Here is a 25,017-nt window from a genome sequence, read left to right as displayed (position 1 = left end):
TGCTTCTGCTTGTTTGTTTGACTCTAGTTTCCCCAATTCTATTCCCTCCTCTCTCTGTCTCACCCTTCTGGTCAGATTTCCCCAAGTCTTGATACCAAATTATGTAGACAAATGTAATGACATGCAATGGTAGCAAAGGATCTTTTTTCTCGCCCAACTGGCATGGCTCAGTGGTTGAGCATCAACCTATGAACCAGGAGGTCAACCTATGAACCAGGAGGTCAACCTATGAACCAGGAGGTCAACCTATGAACCAGGAGGTCATGCCCAAGTTGGGGGCTCAATGCCCAGGGTGGGGCCGTGCAGGAGGCAGCCGATCAATGATTCTCTCTCATCATTGATGTTTCTATCTCTCCCTCCCTCTTCTCCTCTGAAATCAATAAAAATATATTAAAAAAATTCCTTTCTCCATGGAGAAAAGTATCCTGTAACCCCCTTTGCTTTTTCTCCCAGACTAAGCCTCTGCTCAGGACAGCCTTGCACAGTAACGCAAGTATTTCATTTGTGTTTCACTGTTGCTCTGATTGCTTCCAAAGTAAGCAAAAAATTATATCCATTTCTCACTAGATTTCATCCATTTCCAGGCACAGTAAGTGTGTTTCCCCAGCCCTTTACAGTTGTCATCTCTCTTAGAGGCTATTGAGCAGCTTTTAGATACTGAGGAGAGGGAAAGAACAGGAAGGTTGGGAGGAAAGTTAGAGAGAGGCTATATCTTAAGTAGAGTTGACAAGGCTGTCCAATACACAAAAAGTTACATGAAGGTGGGGATTACAGTCATATCCTTAGCACATATCATATTACCTAGCATATTGTATTTTTGTTGTTGTTGTTGTTTTGTTTTTGTAAATGTTTGTTAAATGAGACACAGTCTGGAGTCTGGGACCAGGCAATGGAGGCATATTTAGGTAATGGGTCAGAATCAGACATTTAGCAATATTTGATGTATCTGGACAATAATAATTAAAGCAGGTAACACATTTAGAATCCAGAATGAGAACTGGAGCAGGAGTGAAAATCTCAGACAAGGGCCAATGGTAGAGTTATATGGGAGTGCACAGGTGCGAAGGAGAGATTGCTGATAGACAAGCCAAATCTACTGCATGAAAAAGGTTTCCCCACATGCATCACTTTCCCCCTTAAAAGCATGTTTTCAAGGCCATCACGCCCCAGTAAGCATTTATATGCTGCACAATTCTCATAAAGACAACATTAGGCAATGCAAAACCCGCCAACCATATGCTGTGGGCGTTTCTGTATGGTCAATGCATTGTTTTCAGGCTCTTCCGCCTCTTACTTAGAAACTATCCATTGCGTAGATCTTTTCTGTTGTTGTTAGACTTCTTTGTATTTATTTGAAGTCATGGGGTGGAGAAATAAGAATTACATAGGCACAGTGTATTTGTTTAGAACCACTCATTGTGCAAGATTTTGTGTTTTAAATGTCTTCTAAACACAAAATTGGCTACTGGATATCATTGTTAGTCTAATTCCGTAATTAACCACTCCTGTTTCTAGATCATGTTAAAGTTTTTTCTTCCAAATAATGGGAGATGTGGCGAAGTCACGTTGTAGCAAGAGCTTGCCAGAAGAATAACATTGCTGTGGCCATTTTTGAAAAATATAATCTGCCATATAGTGTGACCTCGAATGAGGCCACTATCACCACCTGAGGCAATCCTTCTGAGGCGTTAGCAACTGAGAGCTGTCAGCATTATTGCCCCAGTAGCTGAGAAATGAGTCCTTTATTTTGGAAGCGAACCTAGGCATTCAAAGCATACACTAAATATGTTTTCCTGTCCATTTTGGTTCTTTTCCTTTCCAGCTTTACTGAAATATAATTGACATATAATGTGTAACTTTAAGTGTACAACTGTGTTGATTTGACATACTGATGTATTGTAAAATGATTACCATAGTAATGCCTCTATCACCTCACATAATTACCATTTCTTTTTTTGTGGTGAGAACATTTAAGATTTTCTCTCTTAGCAACTTCCAAGTATATGATACAGTTTGCTAACCATAATCACCATGCTGTACATTAGATCCTCCCAAATATTCATCTTATAACTGGGAGTTTGTTCCCTTTCACCACTTCTCACCATTTCGCCTATGCATGGTCCCTGGCAGCCACCATTCTACTCTCTGTTTCTACGAGTTCAGCTTTTTTAGATTCCACATATAAGTGATTTGTCTTTCTCTTATTTCACTTAGTTTAATGCCCTCAAGTTCCATCCATGTTGTCACAAGTGATAAAACTTCCTTCTTTCTTGAAGCTAAATAATATTCTACTGTCTATATAAACCCATCTTCTTTATCTGTTCATCAATTGAGAATAATTAGGCTGTTTCCCTCTCTTGGCTATCTACACTAATAAAAGAGAAACATGCAAATTGACCGTCCCTCTGCTATGCCCACCAGCCAATCAGGAGCGAGTATGCAAATTAACCCAACAAAGATGGTGGTGGCCACGGAGCTGGAGAGAGCAGGAGGCTTGGGTTGCCCCCTGGTGATGGAGGAAGCCAAGCTTCCCGCCCGCCCTGGCCTCTGCTCAAGGAGTGGCTGGAGAAAAAAAAAAAAAAAAAAAAGGAGGGGCTGGGAGCCTGGGTCGCCAGGGGGCATGCCAGCCTGAAAATGGCCCTCAGCCCATCACCTAGGCTGGCCACGCCCCCACAGAGTAAGAGTCCCTGCTGGAGGGCTTGGCCAGCCTGCAAACAGCCATCAGCCCCTCACCCAGGCTGGTCAGGCACCCCAGTGGGGACTCCAACCCTGAAGGGGGTGTGGCCAGCTTGAAAACAGCCCTCAGCCCCTCACCCAGGCTGGCCATGCCCCCCCCAGCAGGGACCCTCACCCCATGGCTGGCCTGCAAACCACCACAGGCCCCTCGCCCAGGCTGCCCCATGCCCCAAGGGAACCCCCACCCTGATCCAGGACACCCTTCAGGACAAACCAGCTGGCCCCCACCCATGCACCAGGCCTCTATCTATACTAATAAAAGGGTAATATGCTAATTAGACTGGGAGACCTTCCAGGAGACCTTCCGGACATTCTTCTAGACAAAGCCATGGTGGTGGGGCCGAGGTAGAGATGGTTAGAGGCCAAGAGGGGAGGGCAGTTGTGGTTGATCAGGCCAGGATGGGACGGCAGTTGTGGGTGATCAGGACAGTGTGGGGGGGGCATTGGGGGTGATCAGGCTGGGGGGGGGCAGTTGGAGGTGAGCAGACCAGCACAGGGGCCAGTGGGGGGGCGAACAGGCCGTCAGTGAGGATCAGTTGGGGGTGATCAGGACAGTGGGGGGGGGCAGTTTGGAGTGAGCAGGCCAGCAGGGGGACAGTTGGGGGTGAGCAGGCTGGTGGGGAAGGAAGGTGGGGGCGAGCAGGCCAGCAGAGGGGGCAGTTGGGGGTGAGTAGGCCAGCAGGGGGGGCAGTTGGAGGCGAGCACACTGGCACGGGGGGCAGTTGGGGGTGATCAGGCTGGCGGGGGGGCGGGCAGTTGGGGGCGAGCAGGCCAGCAGTCAGAGTGGTTAGGGGCAATCAGGCAGGCAGGCAGGTGAGCAGTTAGGAGCCAGCAGTCCTGGATTGCGAGATGGATGTCTGACTGCCGGTTTAGGCCTGTTCCCTGTAAACCAGCAGTAGGACATCCTTCGAGGGGTACCAGATTAGAGAGGGTGCAGGCCGGGCTGAGGAACACCCCGCCTGCACAAATTTTGTGCACCAGGCCACTAGTTGTGAATAAGGCTTCAAAAAACACAGGAGTGCAGATATTTCTTCAAGATTCTGTTCTCATTTCTTTTGGATATATACCCATGTGTGAGGTTGCTGGGTCATATGGTAGTTCTATTTTTATTTAAAAATATATATTACTAGAGGTCCGGTGCATGAAAATTCATGCACTGGAGCGGGGGTGGGGGGGTGGGGGGGGCGGGTCCCTCAGCCCAGCCTGCCCCCTCTCCGGGAGCCCTCAGGGGCGGGAGGCGACCTGTTGATCAGGGGAAGGTGACGCCCCCATCACACATCTGCTGCTGCTGCCACTGCCAGCATTGCAAGCCTTGGTTGGCCCTGGTTACCTGAGCCTCAGGTGGCCCTGGGTGGCTGGGCAGCTGCCATCCAAGGCTTGCCTGCACCTCGGGCCGGCCCTGGGCAGCTGGGGGGCTGAGGGCAGGTCCGGCCACACTGCATGCCTGCTGCCCCCCTAGTGTGGCTGAGGGGACTGGGGGACTCCAGCGGGGCTGAGGGGACTGGGTGCCACCATCTTGTGGCTATGGGCACTGCCATCTTTGTGATGGCATGACAGTCAATTTGCATATTCCCTCTTTATCAGATAGGATTACTGATAGTAATATAGATATCTCCAATTCCTCCCCCTTTCCATCCTCCTTCTAGCCCTCAACCCCACACTCAGGTCTTCACTACACTATTGCCTGCATTCATGGGCAATGCATATAAGTTCTTTGGTTTAACTCTTCTTGTCCCCCCATCCCCACATTAAGGTATGTCAGTCTGTTCCATGCCTCCCTGTTTCTGATCTTATTTTGTTGGTCAATTAATTTTGTTCATTAGATTTCACAAATAAGTGAGATCATGTGATATTTATCTTTCTCAGATTGGCTTATTTCACTTAGCACAATAGTCTCCAGGTCCAACCAGGCTGTTTTAAAGGGTAAGAGATCACTCCTTTTTACAGCTGCCTAGTATTCTATTGTGTAAATGTCCCACAGCCTTTTTATCCACTCATCTACTGATGGGCACTTGGGCTGTTTCCAGATCTTAGCTATTATAAATAACACTTCTATGAACATAGGGGTGCATATATTCTTTCTAATTTGTGTTTTTAGGTTTTTAGGATATATTTTCAGAAGTGAGATTGATGGGTCAAATGGAAATTCCATTTTTAATTTCTTGAGGAAACTCCATACAGTTTTCCATAGTGGCTGCACCAGTCTGCATTCCAACCAACAGTGAACTATTGTTCCCTTTTCTCCACATCCTCTCCAGCACTTGTTGTTTGTTGATTTTTTATGATAGCCATTCTGACAGGTGTGAGGTGATATCTCATTGTGGTTTTAATTTCTCTGATGATTAGTGCCTCTGATGATTTTTTTATGTCTCTTGGCCATTTGTATTTCTCTTTGGAGAAATGTCTATCCAGGTCTTCTACCCATTTTTTAATTAGATTGATTGAGGAAGAGCTTTTTCTTTGCTATTAATTTGTAGGAGTTCATTTTATGTTTTTGCTATAACCCCTTATCAGATATATGATTTGCAAATATTTTCTTTCATTCCATAGATTGCCTTTTCATTTTGTTGATAGTTTCCTTTTTTGTGCAGAAGCTTTTTCGTTTGATGAGTTCTTACTAATTTTTGCTTTTGTTACTTGTGCTTTTGGTGTCATATCCAAAAAACTGTCATCAAGACCAACATCAAGGAGCTTTTCACCATGTTTTCTTCTAGGAGTTTGAAGTTTCAAGTTTTAAGTCTTTTATCCATTTTGAGTTCATTTTTATGAGTGGCATAAGATAGAAGTTCAATTTCATTCTTCTGCATGTGATTATCCACTTTTTCCAACACCATTTACTAGAGACTATTCTTTCCCCACTGAGTATTTCTGGCTCTCTTGTCAAATATTAGCTAACTATATATATGAGGGTTTATTACTGGGTTCTCAGTTCTTTTCCATTGGTCTATGAAACATTTTTATGCCAGTAAAATACAGTATACAATATACAAGCAGTATTTTCATATTAGTAATTAGTATTCTTTAATTTCAGTTTGAAGTCATTTTAGCATTTATTTTAAGGCAGGACTAGTGATGATGAATTACCCCAGCTTTTGTTTGTTGAGAAAGTCCTTATCATTCCATTTCTGAAGAATAATTTTGCTGGATAGAATGTTCTTGGTTGGTATTTTATATTTTTCAGCACTTTGAATATATCATCCCACTGTCTCCAGATCAGTACAGCTTCTGCTAAGAAATCCACTGATTGCCTTATGGAAATTCCCTTGTAAGTTACATATTTCTTTTTCTCGCTCCTTTTAAGATTTGTTTTTGATTTTTGACAGTTTTATTATAATGTGTCTTGAAGAAGATCTCTTTAAGTTGAGTTTGTTTGGTGACCCATGAGCTTCATGAATTTGGATATCCAAATCTATCTCCAGATTTGGGAAGTTCTTAGCATTTATTTCTTTAATTAAGCTCCATTTTCCCTCTTTTCTTCTGGAACTCCAATAATTTTTAGATTATTTCTTTTGATGGTATCCAATACATCAAGTGAGCTTTATTCACTTTTTCATTCTTTTTGTGTTCTCCCCTGACTGAATAATTATAAAATTTCTGCCTTTTAACTCAGAGATTCTTTCTTTGTTTGATCCATTCTGATATTAATACTATTACATTTCTTATTAAATTCATTATATTCTTCAGTTCCAGTATTCCTCTTGGTTTGTTTTTTTAAATTTCTTTTGTTAAACTTATTTTGTTCAAATATTGTTTTCCTGTAGCCCATTGAGTTTCCTTAAAACAGTTATTTTGAATTCTTTATCAGATAAATTGAGATCTTTATGTATTTGGGATTGGTTGCTGTTCTTTTGTCCATGGATGGATGCCACATTGTTGCTGTTGAGAGGGGGACATGAACAAGGGATATCTTATTCAGCTATGATGCTGATGTCATTGTTGTTCCTGTATTAAAAACTTTGAGGGCCATGCATACTCTTTTTGTTCCTATATGTAACAATGTTGAGAATGAGCAATAATAACTTAAGATACTTGCTTGAACAAACTAAAATAACTTGCTCATCAAAGCTTACTTCAAGACCCTTGATTCACTGGGTCTACTAATTCAAAATGATATCAATAAACTTTGCCCAATCCCACCAGTTCTCTGCCTATGTGGCCTGCCTCAAAATCCTCTAATTCAGGCCCTAAAACTATAAATATCATCACTCAATTTACCCATTTTGAGACCCTATTAAACTGTTTAATTGTTATTCTCTCTTTAGAACTAAACAAAACTTAGCTTTTTTTGATCAACAGGTTTTTCTGGTGGTGTTTTAGAATTGCTGACAGCTAAAAATGGGGAAAATAGTGTCTATACATTCTTTTTCTTAGTGTAGCCTCAGAAGAACTCAGAAGAGTTGACAAAATGGGAATGTTGTCATTTCAGGGAAAAATCGAGCTATTTACCAATTTATCCATTGATGACAACTATTCAAATTCCTCCAACAGAATAATAAATCTTCGGATTCAAAGGGACTTGAAATTTATCTAGTCCAATTCATCTGCTTGATTGATTGCTATAAATGGGGAACAGGCTCAAATTAGAGTAACTTCGCCCCGCCCCCTCAGCATACTGTTGAAGAGGCCCCTTCAGTGCAACCAAGGGTTTTAGGTTTCCTCTCTACTTCTTCAACTCCCTCTTCATTTTCATCCCTTTCACAGCCTTAGTCTACTATATCCCTGTTTTTCCTCTTTGTAGACAACTGGAGGAAATATCAGCCCTCCATCATGTTTCGGTGAAGGGAGTCAGTGCCCTAAAAATCCACAGGGTTTTGAGGATTGGGTGTTTTCAACAGAAATTATTTTTAAAAGACATCCCATTCCAGGAAACTAACATCTGGTTTCTATTATCTAAAAGGTCTCATTAACAGATAATATTGTGATGTTCACATGCCTATTTTTGAAGCTGAAGGAAAGTGAGGGTTATATTTTTGGGGTACAACCTCATAAATAATGGAACAAACTTTCTAGCAGTATAGGCTTTCTTATTCTCTTTACCCTGAGAATTTTAGAAAGATTGAGAGAAAAAGTATTATATATTATCTTTACTAGGTAAATAACTAGACAGAAGGGTTCTGGATTAGAAGTTTTAGACATTTGTTTTTTAGCTAACTTATTTAAAAAATAGTATTACCAGATCCTTAGTAAATATTAATTAACTTGAAATGTTACTGATTTGAAGTACAATTGATAGTAACTTTAGTAACAGTTCACAAGCTATTATTCACATATTAGTGAGAAAAAGTCTGAGTGCACATGTGACTAAGACTTTAGAAATCGCTCTGTACATAGACGTGAAAAGAAGTTGCACATGGCTCTGAAGAGCTTCCCGCTGGACTATGGCTGTGTGAGGACGAGTGCTGCACAGAGCTCGTGACCTTTCTGAGTCTCAGGGTTGCTTCCTTTTTTTTCACTGTTGACTATTCGCTTCCTCCACATCACAGATAATTCACAACAGATGACTTCTTTGTGTAGCTTTTCTTTTTTTTCTGGGATCAACTTTGATATATCCCACATTATTTTCAATTGTAGAGTTTAATAATCCACCCCAAAAAGTTTTTACATGTTAAAGAGTCTGTGTATGTGTGTATGATGGTGGAAGCATATGTTTAGAGCAATACAATTCACTCATTATGACACTGCATTGAGTTTGGATTTCTTTCTAAACTGCAACCGAATGTGAACATTCTAAACTCAAGTTAGAAAAACATATTTTGCCTACAGACTCTTATTTTTAACAGGACCCACATAAACGACACCAACAATTTGTTCCTGAGTTTTCTTTCTTTAAAAATAATTACGTTTTACATGTAAGAAAGTTACTAGAATTCTGAGTATGTGTTATTCTCTCAACACATAAAGGACTTGAGATAGTTGACAAAAATATAGTACAGACAATGTGAGAAGGGAAAATTAGGAGCTACAAATGCATTTTGTACAAGATTCTGCATGGTTTAAAGACACATTACACATTCTTCTCTTAGTCCTAGTAAAGACACATTACACATTCTTCTCTTAGTCCTAGAAATCAAAGTTTTTCCCATCGTTTTAATCATAACTCTAATACTAAATGATCAAGTTAAAAAATTATTCACAAAAATACTCAAATTTTCAACTATAATGATTCAATGTACACTAATTAGTACAGAAGCTTATTATTTTCCTTATAAATGTACATTAGGCTGTTTCCAAATCTTAGCTATGGTGAATTGTGCCGCTATGAACATAGGAGTGCATATATCCTTTCTGATTGGTGTTTCTAGTTTCTTGGGTATATTCCTAGAAGTGGGATCACTGGGTCAAATGGGAGTTCCATTTTTAGTTTTTTGAGGAAACTACATAGGGTTCTCCACAGTGGTTGTACCAGTCTCAATCAGACCATCAAACCTCAGATGAGAGGTAGGGGAGGGTGGGGATAAGGGGGAGAGATCAACCATAGGACTTGTATGCATACATATAAGCCTAACGAATGGTCACAGACAAAATGGGGGTGAGGGCATGAGTGGGGGGTTAGGGTGTATTGGGGGGATAAGGACACATATGTAATACCTTAATCAATAAAGAATTAAAAAAAATAAACACTAAAAAAAAAGATGCCATCATTATCCATCAGCATGGTAGACTGCAGACTGAAATATCAGCTGAGTGAGGGTACCTGTTTTCTAAATACTAGTTAAATGCAAGTTCTTTTTTTGTTTTTCAAGATAGAAGTACATGTAAACAAGAGTCTTGATATCTTTTTTTTTTTTTCCAGTGAGAGCTGTGTACGTTCCAGTTTGGAGAGCACGCTATTAGATCCCCTGGGGTTCATCTGCGTGGCCACAGACAGGCCTGGGCCAGGATGGGTTATGCAGAGGGCACACAGGAGTGTAAATAGAACTCTGGCCCCTCACCCCTGCTGTAAGCAAAGAGCTCCAATTTCATTTATTTTATATTTTACACATTAAGCTTTTTGATACATTTTCTACGGAACAAAGGATGCCACAGCTAAAACATGTTTGAAACTCTTCTGGAGACGTCTAGAAGCCCATTTCTCATGGTTCTGACAAATGTTTGAAACTGAACACTGAAAAGTAAGTTGCAAAGATAGTCTGTTACTAAATAGCTAAATATATCAGTTTCTAAAGTTCCTAGGTTTTGTGTTTGACTTATTTTTCTTGCATGAAAATTCATAGCCTCAGATCTAAAAGAGAAAATACTTTAACCAAACATGCTACAAAAGTTTTGAACATAATTAAATGCTAAATAAAAGCATTGGTTAAAAATGCATTATTTTTTCTTAATTGAGACCTTTAGTAAAACATTTTGAATATTTTAGAAATAGATAGTATTTTTAAAAAGCTTAAAAAAGGATATGGTTCTTGTGATATTTCAGTGATTGTAACCTTGGGTCGTTTAAGGGCGTTGGAAATACCAGTTAGTTCATGCATCTTAAGATAATATAAAATCAGTGGACTCTGACCTCCAATATTGAAGAGCACACGGCTAAACTCTGGACCAGTGCTACTATAATAGGACTGTGAGGGGAAGAAAAAAATAAAGTCAATTATTAATTTGGTGTGTTCTTAAAGATTTATAAATAAATTATAACTGCATTATAACTATGAATAAAACTACCATTTACTATATTAGAATAAATAAAAGTAAATACTTCAAAGCATCTTCTTAATTAAAGAAATTTAGTATGAATCTATGAGTATGTGCAGTAAAGCTCGCTTAGCCTTTTGCAAGCTTGAAGATAGATCAATAGAGATTATTTTTTCTGAAGAATAGAAATAAAAAGAATGAAGAAAATGAACAGAGGCCTAGAAAAAGGGGGAAAATGGATAAAGAAATAATGACTGAAACTTTCCAAGGAGCTTAACTTCAAGTAGGATAAATTCACACCTAGACGTATCACAGTCAAAGTGTTGAAAGACAAAGACAAAAAAGAAAAATGTCAAAAAAACATCAAGAGAAAAACAGCATATATGGGATCCTTAATAAGATTAACAGCTGACTTCTCATTAGAACAAAGGACATCAGAGGCAGTTGGATAACAATCAAAGTGTTGGTGGAAAAAAATGTTGACCACGAATTCTATGTCAGGGAAACAACAATCATAAATATAATTGCTTCAAGATTGACTTCTTGTGGGAAACAAGGTCAGTATAGCAACTATTCATATGTTGTCTTTTCTCAATATTTATAAGGCCCAGAAGAGAGATATATTATTTATTCCATTTCCTGTGGGGAAATAGATTTTATTCTCATTTGCTTTTAATGATATATAAAATTCTTCTGTATTTCTTTTGCTTATGGTTATTTTAAAATTATATTTATTCCTAGTTGCTCCAGAATTATTTTTAAAAGTGGAACTATGAGAATCAAAAGCAATTCTTCGATGGTGAAAATTGAATGTCAATATCAGATGTATTTTCTATGATGTAAATCATTTCCTTCACCTTAATTCATGACAATTTACAATAGGTTATATCTAGCCTGATTTTTAAATTACATGCAAAACCAAGCCAAGCTTTATTTAGATTAAAAAGAAAACTTGCCTGTATCAAAAGATCATTTATGACCCCTTTCCAGGCTTCTGTCTTGTGTAATGTAAGATAAAAACTCTATCTTACTGAAATACTACAAATAGACATTTTTGTTATTTTTTCCTGCAGCTACCAGTTTTCAACTTAGAAAAACTACACTTTACAGCTCCTTCTTCGGCTGTGAGGATCCCTGATTTTTTAAGGATAGTTGAACCAGGCAAGAGCAGAACTAGGTATTAAATGCAAAATCAGTGTTTTGTTGAGCCTTAGCCATTTTCTTAGATACTTTAGAGCAGAAGGTCCCATGTTGCCCAAAGAACTCTTGTTAGACATATTCAAAATGGCCAAGACAATTAACAGAAGTCCCACTGCTTTTATTGACCCCACAAAAGATCTAACAGAAAATTGTCAGAGAACTTTGATTCCATAAACAGGGCTTTCATCGTCAAAGAATAATTTGGTACTAATTTTGAAGAAGTAAGCAATCCTATAAACTTTGGGAGGATCACCAGGGGTGAATCAGAAAGTCTAAGAAATGGTTTTGGTGCTGAAGTTTTCTGTTAATTTATTACAGGATAATTGCTGATAATGATTATAAAACTAAACTTTGATTTTTGTTGTTTTAATATGTGTCCTGCCAATGAGAATTTGAAACCTACAGGCACTCATTCATCATTTGGACACCCCGGTGCTTAAACAAAACACACAACCTCTTCTTTATGTTGAAATCTCTCTTCCTATAGCTTTCACTTATTGGTAAAAGTAAAAAATGTTTTGGTTTGTATTGGCAAAAATATATTTTTTGAGCCACACAGAAAAAGTCTAATCCTGCTTTCCTACAATAGCTCTCTACATATTTGAAAATAGTTAATAAGGCTTTCAAGGGTTTTTCTTTTCTAATAGAAATGTCTTTAAATATTTTGACCATTCCTCAAATAATATGGTTTTAGAGTCCTTCATTATTCTGGTTATATTATGTTCAGAATGCTTCATACCAGGCATGTCAAACTCGCGGCCCATGGGTTGCATGAGGCCCACAACAAAAATTTTTGTGGCCCAGCCAATATGATGGTATGTAAGAAAAGTTTTAATAGAAATTTTGTAACTTAATTTTTATAATATCCTATTATACATAATTATTAATAACGAACTACAGTGTTCGCTAATGACTGATTACTATAATCATGTTGCATTCATTTCCCTTATATGCCTTACGCGCAGGCGCACCATTTCTCTCCACTAATCCTAGCAGCGAATATTTTAGCAGCCGATTGCCACGTCATTAGTCTTGTTCTGACTTGTTTGGTGTGCGCAATAGGAAATATTTCGCTTTCGGAGAACAAGAAAAATAGGTTTACTTGTGTTATGCTTATTAATTTGTGCAGCTATTCAGTGTCTGGTAAATTAATGTTCAAGAAAAATATTAATTTTTATTAAAATGTTCTATTATTTTATGTTAATGATTACTCATTTATATTCAGCATGTCTCTATCAAAATAAACCTACGTTTCTATGAAAATTGAAGCTTTTGTTTTTTTTGCAGCCCATATAAACTTAAACCTTGTTTATATGGGCTGCTGGCCCGTGTTAGCCCTTGAGTTTGACATGCTTGGTCTACACTCTTATAATGAAGCTCTCCAAAGTGAGTATAATATACAATTATTGTCAAATCAGCATAAAGTAAAACCCACGTATCTATTTAAATAGCCAAGAATACAGGAGATTTGGGAGTTGACAACATTCTACTATTGACACACACAGATCTTACTGTTAAAAATAATTCCCAAGCCTTTTTAGATGCCCCTAAGCCAAGGCTTTATTATACTATACCTCTGCAGTTGTAATTTTGGACCTCTATTTTTCCACATTAAAAGTTTATTTTCTAAGATCAGGACTTTTACTTTAGCCTGTCATCCAATGTATTCATAATTCTTCTAAGTTTATGACTTCTACATATCTCATAAAATGGCAACCATATTTTTATACAAGTTGTTGATAAAGTAGTCTGCATGGGACAGGACCAATTATGAAATAAGATGTACCTACAATTTGCTTTCTAGCTTTTAATAGTATTATCTTTAAAAGGTTGTATAGTCACACATTCATTTGTCCAGATTTCTTCAACTTGTAAGTAAGGTGTAAAAGACAATTTTTAGTGCTTGCTGAAGATCAGATATACAATTTCTATTACATTTCCCTGATTTCTAAATCTAGCATTCTCCTCCTGCCACCAAAAAAGGTGTGATATTGTCTTGGATCTCAAATTGACTCCTAGAGATCACCAGTTTCTATGCTAAGTACTTACAAACCACACTTGGTAGCACTGTGAAGGTTGGAAGAGATTCTATATACCTGGATTATTAGAGACCAGGAAATATGTAAATAAGGACTTTCAGAAAATGGCTTTTATACAGGCATAATTTAAAATTTAAAATAATGGCCAGACTTGACTAGATAATTCAGATAAATTTTAGCAATAAAGACTTCAATAAATTTAAAATCTGTCGAACAAGTTAAGAGATCAGATTCTGAATTTTAAGCCAATAACCTCAATCAAATCTTGCTAAAGCAACACAAGGTAGCAAGTCCATAGGATCTCTATTTTGGAGGCACCTTCAGGAAAGTGGAGAAACAGAGCATTTTAGACTTAAGAGTAACAGTATCTACATGTATGTACTCAGTTATTCCAAGACCCTGGCTTAAGAGGTGGGGACAGGCCAACCATTACTGAAAACTCCTTTGATATTTTCCCTGCAACTTTGACTGATACTTATTGAGATCCCAGCCACGTTTATATGTTAATCCAGAGACAAGTAGTGCCAGAAATGTGAGAAAAAGTAAATACCACGTCTTTTCTCATTATCAAGGAGGATTTTTAAAGAAAAAACAAAAACAAAACAAGAGTTTTTATATAAGATTAACTTTCCAATAAATCACTTTGATCATTAATTTTTTCCTAAGATATATATCAAGAATGAAATATCCAACATGTCTATGTGAAGCTGTTCAACTAATTATATAGCTAATTAAAGAAGTAAGAACTTAAAAAAAATCACTCTATTCCAAACCTTTGTTGTTGGTTTTGATATTCTTGATCCTTCCCTGGATGTGGATATTGTATATGCTGATGGGATCTTAAAAATTTTCGTCATATTGAAGTCTATAGCTAAAACAGAAAATAAAATATTTTTTAAAATTCTGTTGTTTTTTTTCCTCGACAAAAAGACATGATGCCCTTCTTTCTCCTAGCGATTCACTCTAAACATGGACAGAGGCAAAGATGGATGGGAGAAGTTTAGGATATTGTTATAGCTTGCCCTAGTCAGAGGAAATGAATATTGCATTTTATTTTCTCATGACTTGCTCTAAGCTACCATTTATTAAGAATACATGGAGAGGACACAGGCCTAGGTCTTTTGCTTATGAGTCCAGAGCTCTTTTCATGACCCTCTAGTTAAATGCAATAGGAGGCTTGATCCTCCACATGTTAGAGTCCACCTTTTCCTCATACTGACTATACACACCCTTATCTGGCACTTTTTCATTGCAACCAGCATGAATGCACATGAGGGAATCTTTCCATGTCTTAAAGGACAGAACTGTACAATTTAATCAGCTATGTCAGTCAGCCGAAAAGCTGGTTATTAAGATATCTTAACACAGAGCAGAGAAAACAGGTGATCTAAGCGGTTTATGCTACATTCTGGCACTGGTTATTATCAGTTACCAGGAAGACCAATTAGATCTAGAGGCTGAGATGTTGATGGGAAACCTCTGAGGTTTTGAGGAAAGTCACTTGGATTGATTTTTAACATTATACATGAAAATATTTTAAATATTAGCCTGAAATACTAGAGGCAAGTGGGGATTTATCTCTGGCAGAGTCTAAATGATTGGTTAGCAAGGAATCTGCCCTTTAAAATTTGAGTGGAATCAATGTTAGATTGAATTGGAGTTAGAATTGGCAAGAAAAGTAATAAACCACATAATTTCTTTTCTTTAAAACCTGCTCAAAAGCATATAATGTATGAAGAGGAATCTGGCAATATCTACCAAAAATATGTATTTTCCCTTTGATCCAGTGACTTCTCTCCTGAGACTATATACTACACAACCTGTTACTTAAGTCGGAAAGATCATAGGTACAAGTTTATTGATTTGTGGCATAACTTAAAAATTTAGAGATGATAACCCATGTATTTAGCAATAAAGTTGTGGTTGAATAAACTAAGGCACCCCCATTTGAAGGAATACTATGCAGTTGTAAAAAGCAATGAGGAAATACCCATACTGATGTAAAGAGACCCGCAAGTCATATCATTAAAGGAAGCAAGGTGCAGAACATTGTATAGAGTATATTATTTAATTCACTTATACAGTATGCTAAGGTTAGTATACTAGTAAAGAGAGGAAATAAGCATATCTATTATATTTGCTTTCATTTGTATAAAGAAATACTGGAAAGATAACAGTGTAAAGCACACACATGTGAACGCAATCTGCACCGTGAAGCAGAGTTGTGTACGAGTTAAGCACGTAGGCTTTGGAGTCAGATGGACACTGATTTAAACGCCAGCTCTGCCATTTGTAGACGTCATGACCTTGGGCAAATGAATTTCTTTAAGATTCAGTTTCTTCAAATAAAATTTGAAGATGACAAACCTTATATACTTGTTAATACTGCATAAAAATAAGAGCATATGTGCAAACCATAGTGCCTGGAACATTGTAAAGGTTACATGTTAGTTAATATTGTTATTAATATTTTTTCTTTTTAAAAATATTATTTCTTAAGGAGTATAAATTCAAACTCTCTATTACTTCATACTTATAAAAGCTTTGTTGAGAAAAAATATTGAAAATATTGAGGACTGATTAAGTTTTATCTATTCCTTTAAAGAAATCTGAGACATATTTTTTTAGTTAAGGTAGACCAGCAAAGAGCTATATATTAGCACTAAATTTTCCTGGCCACATTTAGAACCATTTTTACCATATTGTGCTTTATCTTTATGCCCTTGGTCAATATAGTACAATGTTATAAACTCAACCCTATCTGCATTTACTATGTCAACATAGTCATTACATTATACAGAGTTTTCCTAAGGAGAGTGTAGTAATCAATTAGGCTGTCCAGAAATATTCACCTATTCATCCTTCCAAGGCACATGATAGGACTGAAAACCACTAATGGCTTTGAGATAAGTATGGCCATGTGGTTTGCACTGTGCAATCTACACTAATAAAAGAGAAATATGCAAATTGACTTACATTCACGACACCCACCAGCCAATCAGGAGTGCATTTGCAAATTAACCCAACAAATATGGCAGGTTAATTTGCATACACAGGTGCCAAGCGGCCAGGGGTGTTCCGCACCGCCCCAGCTGCTCCAGGCCTCTGGGCCGCGTGGGAAGGCTGAAAGGTGGCTCCAGGGTGGAGCAAAGGCAGAAAGGCAGCTCTGGTCTGGAGCGAAGGCGGTGCCGGCAGCCAGGGGAAGGAAGGCCCATTCTTGCACGAATCTTTGTGTATTGGGCCTCTAGTAAAATAATAAAATTTAAATTGAAATAATGTGGTTTTTTTTTTTTTTGAGATGAAGATTTAAAAGCCAATACTCAGTTCATTGAATTCTCTCTGCCTGAGGCAGTGATTATTGTGAATGAGATGGAATCTTCTTTGGTATGGATGTCTGAGTTTCTATACTAATAGAGACTCCAGTCTGTATGCAATGTATATAGTGTGAGTAAAAAATAAACCTTTATCAGCATAAGCCACTAAGATTTTGCTGAGGTTCTTACTACAGCATAATACAGCATATCCTGATTGATATAAGGATTCACAGGAAAAATACTATCTAGTCTTAGTATCTATATATATATAAAAGGCTAAGCATCTGTCCATCCAATCAGTAGTTATGATGCGCACTGACCACCAGGGGGCAGACGCTCAACGCAGGAGCTGCCATGACGCACACTGGCCATTTAAAAATAAGGGCACCAGAAATTAAAGATGGCTGCCAACAGGAAGGCAGGCTGCAAGATAATATGTGAGTGAGAGAATGAAAGGAGAGTGTGTGGACTTATGGGGAGTGTCTATTTATGAGTGAAGGACAGCTATATTCCAAGGGACTGTTGGGGACTGCCAGACCAGGCTCCCCTCACCGGGCAGCCTCCACTGCTGCCAAAATCTCTCCCGGAGCAATCGGCTCTGCTGCAGAGACCACACCATCTTGAAGGGGAGTGTGGCTGAGATCAGAAGCCTAGCTTACCTTCAATCGGGAAGAATCAGATACTTTCCAGAACCCTACAACCACAACACCCATGGACCAGCTGTGAACCTACAAACCCCAGGACTTAAGCAGCGCAAATACGCAGACTTGGATGAGCTCTGCACCTTCTCATGGAAAGGTCAGATTTCTCCCAGAGAAAGTCAATGCAGGAGAGAGAGAGCTACATAACCAGACACCTGGAGAGGAGAGATCATGGGGAGACAAAGAAAGAACCCACATACGAATGAAAAGGACTTAAACGAAATGGAGGCAAGCAATATGTCAGAGAAAGAATTCAGATAAATGGTCATTAGGTCACTGAAAAAGTAGGAAGAAAAATTCAACAATATGTGTAAGAACCAAGAAGAAATGAAGAAGAACCAAGAAGAAATGAAAAATGAAATCACTGCAATAAAGAACTCAATAGAAACCATCAACAGTAGACTAGAAGAAGCAGAGGACTGCATCAGTGAGCTAGAAGACTAGATGGGAAAAAATACCCAAGCAGAGCAGCATCTAGAAAAAAAGCTTAAAAAACAAGAGGAGATCCTAAGGGAACTTTGGGACAACATGAAACAAAACAGCATCCTCGTAATAGGGGTGGCAGAAGGAGAGGAAACTGAGCAGGGAATAGAAAACCTTTTTGAAGAAATAATGACAGAAAACTTCCCTGATATAGGGATGAAAAAACTTACACAAGTCCAAGAATCTCAGAGTCTCAAACAAAATGAACCCCAAAAGACCGAAGCCAAGGCACATTATAATTAAATTGGCAAACACCAACGACAAAGTAAGAATCTTAAAAGCAGCCAGAGAGAGACAGAAAGTTACCTACAAAGGATCCCCCATCAGACTAGCGACTGATTTCTCAACAGAAACACATCAGGCAAGAAGGGAATGGAATGAAATATACAAAGTCATGCAAAGGAAGGGTCTGAATCCAAGAATACTGTACCCAGCAAGGCTATCAATCAAAATTGAGGGTAAAATCAGGAGCTTCACAGACAAAAAAGTACTAAGGGAGTTTATCACCACCAAACCAGCAATGCAAGAAATGCTAAAGAGTCTGCTGTAAAAAGAAGAAATAGGAAGCGAAGAAGGAACACAGGCATAAAAAATAAAAATGGTGACAAACAAGTACCTATCAATAATAACTTTAAATGTAAATGGATTAAATGCCCCAATCAAAAGACATAGGGTAGCTGAGTGGACAAGAAAACATGACCCATATATCTGCTGTCTACAGAAAACCCACCTCAGAAAAAAGGACTCACACAGACTCATGGTGAAGGGATGGAAAAAGGTTTTCAGGAGAACAGAAATGAAAAAAAAAGCTAGGGTAGCAATACTTATATATGACAAATTAGATCTCAAATGAAGGACATAATAAGAGATAAGGCCACTTCATAATACTAAAGGGAGCAATCCAACAAGAAGATAAAACTCTGGTAAACATATATGCACCCAATACAGGAGCACCCAAATACATAAAAAAACTTCTGGAGGATATCAAGGGAGAGATTGACAGCAATACAGTCATAGCAAGGGGCTTTAATACCCCACTAACATCACTGGACAAATCCTCTAAACAAAAAATCAGCAGAGAAATATCAATCCTAAATGACTAACTAGACCAGATAGAATTAATTGACATCTTCAGAACATTTCACCCCAAAGCAACAGAATATACATTCTTCTCAAGTGCACATGGGTATTTTCAAAGATAGACCATATGATGGGACACAGGCAAAGTCTCTTCAAATTCAAGAAGATAGAAATCATATCAAGCATCTTCTCAGATCACAATGGTATAAAACTAGAAATCAACTATAATAAAAACAATAAAAAAATCAAACACCTGGAGGCTAAATAGCATGCTATTAAACAATGACTGGGTTACCAGAGAGAAGATCAAAGAAGAAATAAAAAACATCATGGCCACAAACAACAATGAAAACACAACAATCCAAAATCTATGGGACACAGTGAAAGCAGTCTTGAGAGGGAAGTTCATAGCTCTTCAGGCCTACCTCAAAAAACAAGAAACAATAGTAATAAATTATCTAACTCTACAACTCAAAGAGTTAGAAAGAGAGCAACAAGAAAAGTCCAGGGTAAGCAGAAGGAAGGAAATAATATAGATCAGAGAGGAGATAAATGACATAAAGACCAAAAAAAAAAAAAAAAATACAAAAGATTAACAAAACCAAGAGCTGGTTCTTTGAAAGGATAAACAAGATTGATGAACCTCTAGCCAGGCTCACCAAGAAGCAAAGAGAGAGGACCCAAATAAACAAAATCAGAAATGAAAGAGGTGAAGTAACAACTGATCCCACAGATATACAAATGATTATGAAAAAATACTATGAACAACTCTATTCCAACAAAATGGACAATCTAGATGAAATGGACATATTCGTAGAAATATAGAAGTTCCCAAAACTCAACCAAGAAGAATAAAAAAACCTGAATAGGCCAATAACTACCGAAGAAATTGAAACAGCGATAAAAAACCGTCCAGCAAACAAAAGCCCTGGTCCAGATGGCTTTACAGGGGAGTTCTACCAATCAGTCAAAGTAGACTATTCTAAAAAATTCAAGAGGAAGGCACACTTCCAAGATCTTTCTATGAAGCCAGCATTACCCTAATCCCAAAACCAGATAAAGACACCACAAAAAAAGAGAACTACAGGCCAATATCCTTGATGAACATAGATGCTAAAATCCTCAACAAAATTCTAGCAAATCGGATTCAGCAATACATTAGAAAGATCATACATCATGACCAAGTGGGATTTATTCTGGAGATGCAAAGATGGTACAATATTCACAAATCAATAAATGTGATACATCACATAAACAAACTGAGGGACAAAAATCATATAATCATATCAATTGATGCAGAAAAAGCATTTGACAAAATCCAACACCCTTTCTTGATAAAAACTCTCAGCAAAGTGGGAATAGAGGGATCATACCTCAACATAATAAAAGCCCTATATGACAAACCTACAGCCAACATCATACTCAATGGGCAAAAACTAAACCCATTTCCCCTTAGAACAGGAATAAGACAAGGATACCCACTTTCACCACACCTGTTCAACACAGTACTAGAAGTACTATCCATAGCGATCAGACAAGAAGAAGAAATAAAAGGCAACCAAATTGGAAAAGAAGAACTAACACTGTCCTTATGCACAGATGACATGATACTATACATAGAAAACCCCAAAGACTTCATCAAAAAACTACTAGACTTAATAAATGAATTTGGCAACATAGCAGGGTACAAAATGAACACCCAGAAATCTATGGCCTTTTTATACACCAATAATGAACTCACAGAAAAATAAATGAAAAAACTATCCCATTTACCATTGCACCAAAAACATTAAGATATCTAGGGATAAACTTAACTAAGGACGTAAAGGACCTGTACTTGGAAAACTACAGGACATTGAAAAAAGAGATAGAGGAAGACATAAACAAATGGAAGAACATACCATGTTCATGAATTAGTAGAATCAACATCATTAAGATGTCCATACTACCTAAAGCAATCTATAGATTCAATGCAATACCTATTAAAATACCAATGGCATATTTCAAAGATCTAGAACAAACTCTCCAAAAATTCATCTGGAATAAAAAAAGACCCTGAATAGCCACAGGTATCCTGAGAAAGAAGAACAAAGTTGGAGGGATCACAATACCAGACATTAAGCTATATTACCAAGCCATGGTTCTCAAAACTGCCTGGTACTGCCACAAGAACAGACATATAGACCAGTGGAACAGAATAGAGAACCCAGAAATTGACCCAAGCCATTATACTCAATTAATATTTGATAAAGGAGGCAGGAGCATACAATGGAGTCAAAATAGTCTCTTTAATAAATGGGTTGGGAAATTTGGTCAGATACATGCAAAAAAATGAAACTAGATCACCACCTTACACCATATACAAAACAAACTCAAAATGGCTAATGGACTTGAATGTAAGATGGGAAACCATAAAAATCCTACAGACTCCATAGGCAGCAAAATTGCAGACATATGTCATAGCAATATCTTTACAGATACAGATCCTAGGACAAGAGAGACTAAGGAGAAAATAAAGAAATGGGACTACATCAAAATAAAAAGTTTCTGCACAGCAAAAGAAACCATCAACAAAACAACAAGAAAGCCCACTGCATGGGAGAACATATTTGCCAATGTTATCTCTGATAAAGGTTTAATATTCAACATTTACAGAGAACTCATATAACTTAACAAAAGGAAGATAAACAATCCAATCAAAAATGGGCAAGGGACCTAAATAGACACTTTTCAAAAGTGGACATTCAGAAAGCCAAGAGACACATGAAAACATGCTCAAAGTCACTAATCATCCAAGAGATGCATATCAAAACAACAATGATATACCACCTAACACCTGTCAGAATGGCTATCATCAACAAATCAACAAATGACAAGTGCTGACGAGGATGCGGAGAAAAAGGAACCCTCCTTCATTGCTGGTGGGAATGCAGATTAGTGCAGCTATTGTGGAAAACAGTATGGTGTTTCCTCAAAAATTTAAAAATGGAACTGCCATTTGATCCAGTAATACCACTTCTAGGAATATATCCTAAGAAAACAGAAACACCAATCAAAAAGGATATATGCACCCCTATGTTCATAGCAACACAATTTACAATAGCTAAGATTTGGAAACAGCTTAAATGCCCATCAGCAGATGAGTGGATTAGAAAACTATGGAACATCTACACAATGGAATGCTACACTGCTATAAAAAAGAAGGAATTCTTATCATTTGCAGCAGTATGGATGGAACTGGAGAGCATTATGCTAAGTGAAATAAGCCAGGCAGTGAAAGAAAAATACCACATGAACTCACTCATTTATGAATAATAAAGAACATTATAACCTGATGAACAAAAAGATAGATACAGAGGCAGGGAAGCATCAAACAGACTGTCAAATTATAGCAGGAAGGCTGGGGAGGGTTGTGGGGGAGGTAAGAAATCAACCGAAGGACTTGTTTGCATGCATATAAGCATAACCAATGTACGCAAGACACTGGGGGTGGGGGTGAGGTGAGGGCATGTGCCGGGCAGGAGGGGTGGTAGGGGAGGCCAGGGGAAGGTCAATGGGGGAAAAAAGTAGACATGTACTACTATTTGTAATACTTTAAACAATAAAAAAAGGATCAGATTTGCCCTGGCCGGTGTGGCTCAGTTTGTTGAGCATGTTCCCATGTACTGAGAGGTTGCCCATTCAATTCCCCATCAGTGCACATGCCCATGTTGCAGGCTCGATCCCCAGCAGTGGGTGGGCAGTAGGCAGCCAATAGAAGCATATTAAAAAAACCCAAAAACAACTGATCAGATTTGTGGGAGTTCAGACATGGAAAAAGAATTAGGCCAATGGCGTGTACACAGGGTGAGATTGGCTAACAGGCATTTGGGCAGGATCTTGAAAAGACCACCCTGGTTGCAGCAAAAGGTTACCTTAGGAAATGTCCTAAGAATATGAAGAAGGAAAAGAGCAAAGGAGTTTATGATGGAGTGGTTATCCTAGTGTAAGCTGATTGTTACTATGTGTTTGTCCAGAAATAATGGATTGAACTCAAATCTTTGAGGATGATTGAAATAATTAGTGGCTAATTATGAGTTCATTTAAGTACTACAGTTGCTTAACAAATGATGTGAGTGATGTGGTTTTCCCCTTTAAGTCATAAAGTTGATAATGAGCCTAATTATTTCAAATTATCATAAATTTTGTAAATGAAGCAGGAATGGACCAACCCTACCACTATGAAAATGATGGAGAAAACAGAAGCCAAAGGAAAGCATAGTTACCTGTTACCATAGAGGAATAAAGTGAAGTATTGTTAATTAAGAAATTCAAAACCTTGAAATAATGAACTCAAAGTGGTAAAGAGTTCACATTTTGGTGAGGTCAGTTCTATGTATGATTTATATTAAATACGTATGTTTCTTTCAAAATGTGGGTGGAGGGGTCAAATGTGGTGGGAGAAAACTAGTAAGAACTCATTGTGTTTCCTCTTAGTGTAAATGTTGTATGGAGGGTGCTGTGGTTTACCCATATCATTTCCTCTTTGTTTGGAGCCATTGTGCTCTAATGGGAAAAGTGCTGGCAGAAGTCCTAGTGACGCAGTGTCAGTTCTCCGCCCTTTCACCAAAATATTTCCATCAGAGTGTTTACTGTAAGTTAGACTTCTCTACTGAACAAAGAACCTAGCATTTTATTCCATTATTAAAAATAAGTAAATTATGGACTCTCAAACTTCTTCCATGGGTGGATTCTCAATATTTACCACTAACAATATGCCTTAAAATAAGTCCATTATCCAAGATCAAATTTGCAGTATTTGGTTCTGCTTTTAATTAAACCAAGCTCTTCTAAATGAATGAGAAATTCATAGTCAAAATGAATGATTAGAATAGAATTGGCTCTTCTAAGGCTGGTAATCCCAAATTGTTTGATTGGGCTACCACTAAGCTTCTCCCCTGACTAACTGAATCAAAATTTAATCAAATCAATCATACCAAGAGAAGGAATACCATCAGAAGTTTCTTTTGCAAGACCACAAGACACTAATAAAATTTATGAAAGGTTTGAATTAGTATCTAGGGAAGACCTGTCATTCTTAATGACATTCCTCAGGGAGAAGGACTGAGTGCTACTAGCATATGATCCAAGAACCAACTTTATTTTTACAATAATTGGTACCATTATACTACAATGGACAGTGCATGGGAAAGAACTGAATGGTACATACAGAAGTGTTCTTCAAACATCAAAGGGCATAAGGAACACCTTGGAATCTTCTTAAAATGCAGTTTTAACAACATCATAGGTCTTGATGATGCTACTGGTGCATGGAGCCACCTTTTGAGTAACAAGGGATAGATAACACAGAGCTGCAACAGTTTCTCTCTAACAATGTGACTTTGAACCTGTGTCATCAACTGTAAAATGGAACCACGATCACCAACCTCATAGAATCAACGGAAGAGTAAGTAAAATTATGTGTGTGAAATGCTGGCATAATTGACCTTAATTAGCGGCACTGAAGGAAAAACAGAGAATATGGTAGATAATGCTGGTAAATGGGTAGGTGTAGTGGTGTAAGTTTGTGGAAGTTCTCACTGCTTCCATATTCTCACTGAGGTAGGAAGCAAAATCACTATCTGAGACAGAATAGGGAAAAATGTTGCTGGAGATTTGAAGAGAAAAAAGGTGAAGAAAACAGTTGTCTCCATAAGTGGGAGAATTAAAGGACTAGGCAATCTAGTATGACAGGATTAAGGCCCATTTGCCTTATGCAGTTATGAGTTAGAAATGGAGTTAGTCAGCATGTTTGTATGTTTCCTCTATGGATATTTAGCTGCACACTTTCAGATGTGG

General features: G+C 37.9%; 1 protein-coding gene across 3 annotated transcripts in view; it reads right to left on the bottom strand.

The window, feature by feature from the left end:
* FAM227B (family with sequence similarity 227 member B) overlaps positions 1–25,017 on the bottom strand; it is a 208,748-nt gene that overhangs the window by 18,020 nt on the left and 165,711 nt on the right. For 2 of the 3 annotated variants that reach the window (XM_054716251.1, XM_054716252.1), the window contains exons 12-13: positions 14,375–14,472; positions 10,238–10,292 (exon numbers count right to left, since the gene is read on the bottom strand). In XM_054716251.1, coding sequence (XP_054572226.1) covers positions 10,238–10,292; positions 14,375–14,472 — 153 coding nt within the window. Of the gene's footprint in view, positions 1–10,129; positions 10,293–14,374; positions 14,473–25,017 lie in introns of all 3 variants that reach the window. The other variant, XM_054716253.1, reaches the window with a different exon arrangement.

The sequence above is a fragment of the Eptesicus fuscus genome, chromosome 5, assembly GCF_027574615.1.
Source record: "Eptesicus fuscus isolate TK198812 chromosome 5, DD_ASM_mEF_20220401, whole genome shotgun sequence".
In the NCBI taxonomy this organism is placed as follows: domain Eukaryota; kingdom Metazoa; phylum Chordata; class Mammalia; order Chiroptera; family Vespertilionidae; genus Eptesicus; species Eptesicus fuscus.
This window is presented reverse-complemented; position numbering and strand designations above follow the sequence as displayed.